The 9533-nt window shown below is 38.9% G+C and overlaps 1 protein-coding gene across 1 annotated transcript; it reads right to left on the bottom strand.

Moving 5' to 3' along the window:
- Positions 1-534: 534 nt before the first annotated feature.
- Positions 535-7869, bottom strand: pex19 (peroxisomal biogenesis factor 19). The gene is made up of 8 exons (XM_044368783.1): positions 7761-7869; positions 5543-5631; positions 4724-4886; positions 4540-4625; positions 4273-4446; positions 4021-4191; positions 3619-3663; positions 535-2281 (listed from the first exon to the last, which is right to left on the bottom strand). The coding sequence occupies exons 1-8, from the start codon at positions 7822-7824 to the stop codon at positions 2195-2197; spliced, it is 879 nt and encodes a 292-aa protein (XP_044224718.1). The 5' UTR covers positions 7825-7869; the 3' UTR covers positions 535-2194.
- Between the last annotated feature and the right edge of the window lie 1664 nt (positions 7870-9533).

The raw sequence follows: 9533 nt of genomic DNA, 5'->3' as shown, positions 1-9533 counted from the left end.
AAACACAGATATAAACTTTGTCACCTCAGATAATTTTTTATTTCTACCTTGTATGCATATGTCTAAATGTTTATATACAATATCTAATTCAGGCTTTTCACTCTGCTATATGCACTTAATTCCAACATACTGAGATTTGCTTCATTGCGTTCATGTTTGATGCACATGTACACTTCAGGTGTTTAATGTCTCTGTCTTGTTTGACTCGTTCCCAGTTTTATGTTCTGGTTTAGAGACAGTATTTCATTTAAATGTATATCTTACAGTTGAAATGACAAATAAACTTTATATACTGTTGCATAGTTTAATCTATATTAATGCACCATCTTACTTTGGAAAGTAACTAGTCACTATACTGGTCTAATAAACGTATGCAGTAAAAAGTACATTTACCTCTGAAACAGTGAAATAGAGATAAAACAGCATAAAAATGGAAACACTTAAAAGTACCTCAAAATTGCACAGCACCTGAATAAATCTACTTAATTATTTTTGCACCACTAACTAATATAATAATAATAATAATACACAACATTAATTTGCATTATATAATTCTTTTATTTGATATATTTACAAAGTACAACAAACAAAAAAAAATAGTGTCAATAACAGGTCACATTTTTTTTTATTTTTTAACCACTGCTCTGGGCCTGTTTGTGTCGGCCCTGAGAGTTGAATAGATCGCATCCCACCATGATGAAAACCACAGGGACCTCCACAGCAGCTTCAGCTGCATGTGATGTAAATCTGATCTCTTTTCAGTGCATGGCTGACTGAATCCTTTCAGTACCCCTTTATTTTACAGTTACCGATGTGCTGATGACCAGCTGCTATGCTGCATGATTTCTAGACCTGTCTCTATAGTCACGGTGGCTAAACCTTTGTCTACTGGAAAGAGCATCCGGTGAAAAGTGGCTGCTGGAGTAAACAAACAACTACAGGCAAAATGTGCTAACATCAGGCTGTTTTGTCTTACCCAACAGTGCATCTGCATGAATTATGGACATGTTTCTCAACTAATCTGATACAATGTGATGTGTTAAGTGGTCTACCTTTCCGCTGGCAACATGTTTTTCTCTGCAGGGAAACATGATGTACTTTTAATAGAAGGTACCAAAGTACATACATGCTATCAGATAGTAAACACTCCTGGAAGTGTTTATCTTCCCCAACAGGGACCCCATAATTAGAGAAAACATCACTCTGCACATTAAAAAAAAACACTGGGAATCACAGGGGGAAGCACTTTGCACAGTAACTCTACACTATAATGATCACTGTAACCACAGCAAAGGCATCCGGAAATCATCATCTCAATCACTTCAAATCAATACCTGGGAATTGGGGGGTTATCACTCGGGGAATGGAAACATTAGCTGGTTGAATTACAGTAGGTGCTGGGAACCTCTCATGAGGCGTTCAATGCTCACTAATCTTTTTTTTAATTCTTTAAATATTAACAAACTTACACTCCTTTTTTTACTTTACTCTCTTTTTTTTCCAGTTTCTTTACACGTTAATAAATCATTAACTCGTTAAGTCAACTCCTGTACAGCCTGTGCAGAGACAGGTGAGTGTTAAAATTGAATGAAATAACTACATTAACGGATCACTAGCTTGGTGTAAACCAGGGATGTCATAATATTGCAAATTCACACCACTTTAAAACTACAATCTTGCGTGTTTAGCTGAAGGATAGCAGAACTTCCACCTTATGATGAGGCCTAAAATAATAACTTAAGAGTGCAGTTGCAAAGGCACCGTTTATACCCGTGAAGTGGTTTGACAGATTTCACCATGAGGCTAAACAGTATTGTAAAAAAAACTTGGAGAAAGTCTTTTTTCATTTCAAAAGGAATGCAGTTAACAATCAAACCGTGTAGAAGCTGTGGCGACCGTTTACAAATTAACGCGGAGATGTTAAAATCTCAGTTGTGCGTTCGGTGATTTTAGACAGAAGAGAGTGTGTTTGTGTGTGTATGTGTGGTTCCTGGTGGTTTTTATTTCCTGCCTCCTCCTCCTCCTCCTCCACACGGCTTCTACTTTGAGGGAAAACGGTGTCGACGGTCTGGTCACACTCCCGCCTGACCTTTGCTTCACACTCTGTCACCCTTCCATCACTCTCTCCCTGTCGCTGACGCACACAGAGTGATCCTCGCCCCCGGTGACTCTGATGGACCGCCCTGTCACCTCATCACATGATGGAGCACTGCTCCGCCGCCCCGGCCCCAGTGCCTCCTGGGAGATTGAGGGACTCCATGTCGAAGTTAAAGCCGGGAGGCTGGAGGGGAAGAAGAAAGAAGAAGAATGATGTCATGTCTAAACTGGGTTTGGGTGAAATGACAATACATACAATGTCATACTGGTCATACCGTGGTGGTTATTCCTTTCATGTCTATGGGTAGACTGGGTCATTGAGGGCAATGTTGTAAACCAATGAACAACTTCTTTATAGCAATATTGTTTTTTTTAAAAGTGTTTTACGTCAATGTGATGAAGTTCCTTTAATTTTCTGGTATTTCATTTGCTGTATTAGCTGAAAACCGTCAACCCTGTCTGGTTATTTTGTCTAGTTTGTAAGTTTATTTTTCTAGAAAATATACTTCATCAGGATACATATCAGTTATTGCAATGTAAAATATTGTCCATTCCTAGTCTAAACCATCTAAGGTACAAAACCTCCTTCACATGTTTGTTCCTAATCCAATACTATTACTAAATACTATATTTGTGTTCATTTTGTGCTAAGAAATTGATCAACATCATCTCCTGAGATTAGCATTTGAAACTATGTATGCATGATTGTATTCTTGAACAAATTAACCCAGATATTATATTTTCTTTTATCGAGGACAGCAGTGAAACATAAACTCAGATCAGGACCTCTCTTACACACCCTGCTGCTGAAACACTCATCCACGCCTTCATTTCCCCCCATCTTGACTATTGCAACTCACTCCTCTACGGCAGCAGCGCTAGCTCCGCCAACAGACTCCAACTGGTCCGGAACGCAGCCGCCCGACTTCTTACTCACACAAATCACCCCAGTCCTAACAGAGCTCCATTGGCTTCCTGTCTCTTACCGGATCAACTACAAAATCCTGGTTATCACCTACAAGACCCTTCACCAACTGGTCCCCTGCATATCTCACGGACCTCTTCTTCTTCTACCAACCCTCTCGGTCCCTCAGATCCATCTCTGCTGGCCTTCTCTCCACCCCCAAGTCCAACCTCTACAGTTTTGGGGACAAAGCATTCTCTAGGGCAGCTCCAGGCTCTGGAACTCCTTGCCCAAAGACATCAGAGACTCATAGTCCCCCACTGCTTTCTAATCCTGCCTCAAGATCCCTCAAGATCCCTCAAGACCCCTCTCCCCCATCCATCCATCCATCCTTGTGTGTCTTCGTCATGTTATCTGCTGTTTGTCTTATTAACACCACTCCTTATTGTACAGTGTAAAGCAACTTCTTGAAAAGCGCTATATAAGTATCAAATATTATTATTATTATCATTATAAACTACTATTCAATAATGTCAAATATATATAAATTGTGTTTTTGTTGTATTTATCTTAATACAAATCAAAATACTGTTCTGACTGAGAGACTGCAAACTCACCGCATCTCCTGCTAGCTCTTTCGGTGGTTGGCCCAGGTCTTGTAGCTGCAAGTAAAAGTGATATTATCTCCAATGAGTGCAAAGACATCAGTTTGCAGGCCATATCATCCACTGCTGCAGGCTCCCATTGCAGTAGTAGCAGCACTCTAATGTGTGATGTCTGCATCGTGTAAGCACTACTCAATAAGACATTTCCCGGTGACAGCGGCGGGATCTGCAGTGTGTCAGCTGCAGTGATGGCTGAATGCTTTTCACAATCCAAATATTTAAGAAGCACAAGAAAAAAAAAAAACATTGTAGAAACCAACTTGCATGTTGACTGACTCTGGTTCCTTCTCTGTAACGTTCACATTTAAATATTCAAACATGCAGACTGAGTGAATAGAGACGGTGTTGTTTCACCTGTTGCATCAGGTCCATGATGTTCTCGAACTTGCTCTCTTTATCTCCGGCTGCTTCTTCCTCCTTCTCAAAGTGCTTACAGATTTCTCCCATGATTTTGGACTGCTGCTCATAGCGCTGGTAGTCCTCTGAGCTAAGGCCTGGCTTGTTGGCATCCAACCACTCTGGGTACTGTGAAGAGGAGAGACGGTTATGAGTAGCCCTGGTTTAGTAGACTGGAGACAACGGTAGTTCTATTAAAAACACACAAACCTTGGTAGTTATCTCTTTGAGAGATGGATAAAGCACTTCCTTAGAGAGAAGGTTCTGCATGATGGACTGCATGATGGGCAGGATATTTCCTTCCTCACCGCCCCCTTCCCCACTCTCATCCAATCCCAGGCCTTCTAGAGCCTTGACAAGATCGTCTCCAGCTAGTCCTGTGGACTGTACGAAAAAAACACATCCGATAGTCAGTAACGTGTTTTATGTTTGCATCGCTCATAAGAAAATCAATAGTTTGATTCTCATTTGATCCACCTGCAGGTTGTCTGCGTTTTTAGCCAGGCCACGGAGGGTTTCTTTAAGACAGGAAGTGAATTCTTGTTGGGAGGCGGTGTCAGTGCCTACATAGAACACGGGGATAACATTTAGGGCACGGGAACAAAACGGTAAGCGGACGAACGCATGTAAATCACAAATAATAAAAAAGTGTAGACCTTACCGACTTTGCCTGCAGCTTCAGACAGTTTTTGAAAGTGCTGGAGTAGGTCTGGCTCCTCCTGGGCCAGCTCAGTCATGGCTTTCTCCCACTCCTCCTTGGCTTGGGCAGCCATGTCCCCCTCGAAGAGAGCCTCAAACAGCTTGCAGTCCTCAAGCAGAGGCGGCTATACAGACAGACAGAAAACATGTGAAGGTTTTTCTAGAGAAATAGGGAAAGACTAAGAGCACCTAATTGTATCAAACTTTCTTCTCTGGCTGCTTTTAAAATTTGCGGTTTCTTTTAAGTTCTAGATAACCCCTTTGCATAACAGGCGCTCTTTCAAGAAGTCTGGAACTGGAAATCTTATTGACTGTGAAGAATAGTATCCACAAGCTCCAATTATGGTTCCTACCCCCTACAAAATGCCCCTGCAACTGAGAAAGCACTTTATGATGAGCAATGAACTTATGGAGTGGAGTTTACTGGACTCAATTTTGCTGATAAATCAAATGCAAGCTTTGCAAGTTACACAAGCACCATTAAACAAGTAATAAAACTAACCAACAACCGACCAACCAAGGTGAGGAGTAATGACAAGCAACTCATTTAATACTTTGAATCTTTCAGAAAACAAGATATAGAATTGCTGACAACAATTTGGAATAGTCTGACTAGATAAAGATCTATCAAGATATGGTTTTCTTTTACTAAAAATGATGTTTAAAGACTTCAATAACAAAACGTCTCCCTTAGGATTCTCCCGTTTGCACAAATTTTACAGTTTTTTGTTTTTTTTTTAAGGAGAGATGTGAGCATTAAAAAAAAAATCACCACACAAACCTTCTCTGCTCCACTGTTGGCTGAGGAGGAAGGAGCTCCAGGTTCAGGGGCTGGAGGGGCAGCCGGCTTGTCAAAGTCATCCAACGCACCTGAAAGGAAGAGACGACATTAGAAACACCCTGGTTACCTTCAAAGATATTCACCCAAATGTGAGAATTCAGTAATTATCTACTTATTCCTATGTCCAGCAAATGTCTCCAAACAACCCATGCAACATATTCCAACTGATTTTACTACGTCCAAAAGTTAAACAGTCGCCCCATCATAGCTTTTATTTTTTTCACTGGTTCTGCTGTGGCAACAAGTGTTCCTGGTTTATGCTATAGGGCCACTTTGGAGCAGTTCAATGGGTGTTTGCAGCTTTGGGAGCTGTAAGAAAGATGATTTTATCTTTATTATTATGAATCAAAGGTAAGGTGGGACAACAGCTCAACTTCTGGTTTTCATGTTTCAACTAATATCAATATGAGTTCATACCAGGGCTGCAATCATTTTCATTAAAGATTCTCTAAAAAATGCCAGAAAATCCTGAAAAATATTAATCACAATTTCACAGAGCCCAAAGGTGACATCTTCTCGTGCTTCTTTAAGACTCAAATGTATTCAATTTACTATCATAGAGGACAGATATTACTATTTCAGAAGATGGAAGGAAACAATAAAATTTTGGCATTTTTGCTTCAAAATTACTTCTAAAAAAATGCTGCAAATTAGGTTTCCATCCTTCAATGAATTACTACTCATCACACCTCTACTATAACGCCAAAGAGACATTGCTATTTGCTATTTATATAGCACCTTATCCTACACAAGGCAACTCAAAGTGCTCCACTGAAATACAGAAAAACAAGACAAGTAAGAACAAGCAGATCAAAATGCACAGCTAGAAATCATAAAAACATTAAAACAATGGAAACATAAGTATGTAAGAAACGAATAATGAATAAATAAATTAGTTAAAAGCAACTGTAAAAAGATAGGTCTTAAGTTTAGATTTAAAAAACCAACATAAAGTAAAGTAAAGCCATATAATTCACACTTAGTTGCCAGTTTATTTATTTAACGAAGTTCGCAGATGATCTGTTCTCAAGGTGGCTGAGTGAAAAAAAGGGAGATGAGTGATACTAGCGCTGGGGTCTTATAATAGGTGGGAGCTGTGCGGTTGATACCTCCTGGAGCCTCATAAGGTAAACCAATAGTGAGAACCATCTAATACAGCAACTTTGCAAAAAAATAATAAATTGTACCTTCACTGAGGTTAAAATAGGTTGTTGATTTAAATTTACATTCATTTTGAGGCTTGTACTTTATGGTGCTCATTTCAGTTGTGGACGTTATAACGCAATACAAATATAGCGCCACAAACTACAGTCTTTAAAGGACAGGTTCACAGTTTTTCAAGTTTGTGCAGTGGAAGTGCAGCAACAAAAAGATGGACTTTGGCACTAAAAAGACTGTAACGTTGAAAGATATCTACTTGATTTGACTCATTTGGAAAAAGAAACTTGTTTCAATGTTCATTTGTGCATCCAAAGTAGTTGAAACTAGCTCTACCTCCAGCAGCTACAACAGTAACATGCTGCTCTAACACTGATGCTTCAGTATTAATAATCTAATGATGTCATATTTAATAATATATCAGTCAGGGGGACCAAACCACTACTTTTACTGCAATACTTAAACTACATTTTGCTGCTAGTAAGTTACCAATACATTGCTGCAATGGTACTTGGTAAGGAATCTGAATACTTCTTCCACCGCTGCCAACTGAGAGCACAGTAACACACCATCATACCGAGTGAACACAACAACATTAATACTTTGATTGACAGTTCAGTCGCCATTTTACATCGTCGGGTTTACATTATATCTAAACAAAAAGAAAACTCAAGGGCACGGACATTATGTGTGCAAACCGCTCGGTGGGTGAGGATGGATGACAGCCAGCTTCATGTTCACAATAACATCATAAAGACAACAACAACGACTTTTTTTACTTGATGTCGTGTTGAATAATTGTGCCAACTGAACAGATTATTGATGATAACTTGAGTTACTAGTTTGACAACATTTGGGAGCCAACTGTCCACATCCAACGTGACATACACAGAGAGAGAGACGTCCTAAAGCTCAATCAGCATCCGTTTTTTTAACAACAAAAACACCCATACTGTCGTTAATGTTGAGATCGATGTAATGACTTAAAGTGAATCCTTACTGTCCAATAATTCATCCAATTCTGCATCGTGTCCAGTGGACTGCTCTCCCGATCCCGACGCCATGATGTTTCCTTCTTGCAGGTTGTCCGAAAACTGACGTTTCTGTCGTGAAAAATGTCGCGGATACCAGCGCGTCACGGCCAGGGCCTTTAATTGAAATCTGGCGCCATCTGGTGGTAAAGATAAAAAAATATAAAACTACTAAACACTAAATGGTTTCATCTAACATCACAGATATCAAGTGGCGGAAGAAGTATTCACACTGTACCTAGGAGCTTCTTGTTAGTTTGGTTGTTGTTTTATCAATAATAATTAATATTGTTTGATAATTCTGGATATTTACTTTATTTTGATTAGATTTATTTTTTTTTGTTGATAGTTATGCTGTACGAGAAAATAATTAAACTAAACAAATATTTAGTTTTAGTCAACTAGTGTGTTGTTTTGTGAATTAAGTAACACTATGGGCACCTGAGGTTATACAGGAGGGAAGTACCAACACAACAATGTAAAAATACTCCATTACAAGTAAAAGTCCTGCATGAAAAATCCTACTTCAGTAAAAGTACATAAATATTAGCAGTAAAATGTAGTTAAAGTATTGCAGTAAAAGTAGTAGTTTGGTCCCTCTGACTGATACATTATTATATATGACATCATTAGATTATTAATACTGAAGCATCAGTGTTAGAGCAGCATGTTAGTGTTGTAGCTGCTGGAGTTGGAGCTAGTTTCAACTACTTCATACACAGTTAGCTAGTTTAGTCCAGTGGTTCCCAACCAGATAAATGTAGTGGAGTAGAAAGTACAATATTTCTCTCTTAAATGTAGTGGAGTGGAAGTATAGAGTAGCATCAAATGAAAAAAACTCAAGTAAAGTACCTAAAAATGCATTTAAGTAGAGCACTTCAGTAAAAGTGCTTAGAACTTAAAAGCACCAACACAGCAAGTAGTAGAAGTATGTAAAAGTCCTGTATGAAAGATCCTACTTAAATAAAAGTACATATAAATGAATGAATAGTTTTATTTTCATGTCCGGCCATTTATATGACCCACCCGTAATGGAATTAGTCAGACACATTCCTCAACAACAAACCAAACAATCCGGCATGTAAACCAACCATCATCCAACACACAGCACAACACATCAACATCACCCACACATAAACATAAAACGCCTACAAACGACACTCCAGTGGATGTTCGACCATAGAAATACAACAAATATACAAACACAGCCCCATAAGCACAAAACACAACATCCAAACAAAACAAAATCTACATATGCATCCATTGATGCCAAACATTGTATATTTGATCCAGTTTAACAATCCATAATAATTAATATATAATACATTTTAAGTGCATTATGAAGGGTTCTTCTAATGGTCAGTATGAAAAGGAGGACTCATTGTGGCAAGAAAACCCTATTTTAATGCTGATTTGGGCTCCTGACTGCTGTTTTAAGACAGACTTGAAAAATGATGAAGCCATCCTTTAATACAATCTGGTTTACAAACTGTGGTATTTCAAAACTCAAGAATGCTCTTGTTTTACAGGACTCTACACACACACACACACACACACACACACACACACACACACACACACACACACACTACACCACACATTTTGTTCTAGGTCACTTTTGGGGACATTACATAGACTTGCATTCATTTGCTGGGGACTTACCCTAACTATAACCTTAACCATTGACCCAAAAATCTTCATTTACTAATTAGGGACACGGATTTTCTTCCCAATTGAACAAG

Source organism: Thunnus albacares, chromosome 12 (assembly GCF_914725855.1).
Source record: "Thunnus albacares chromosome 12, fThuAlb1.1, whole genome shotgun sequence".
NCBI classification, from domain to species: domain Eukaryota; kingdom Metazoa; phylum Chordata; class Actinopteri; order Scombriformes; family Scombridae; genus Thunnus; species Thunnus albacares.
The sequence above is the reverse complement of the archived record's forward strand: the minus strand, read 5'-3'. Positions and strand labels throughout refer to the sequence as shown.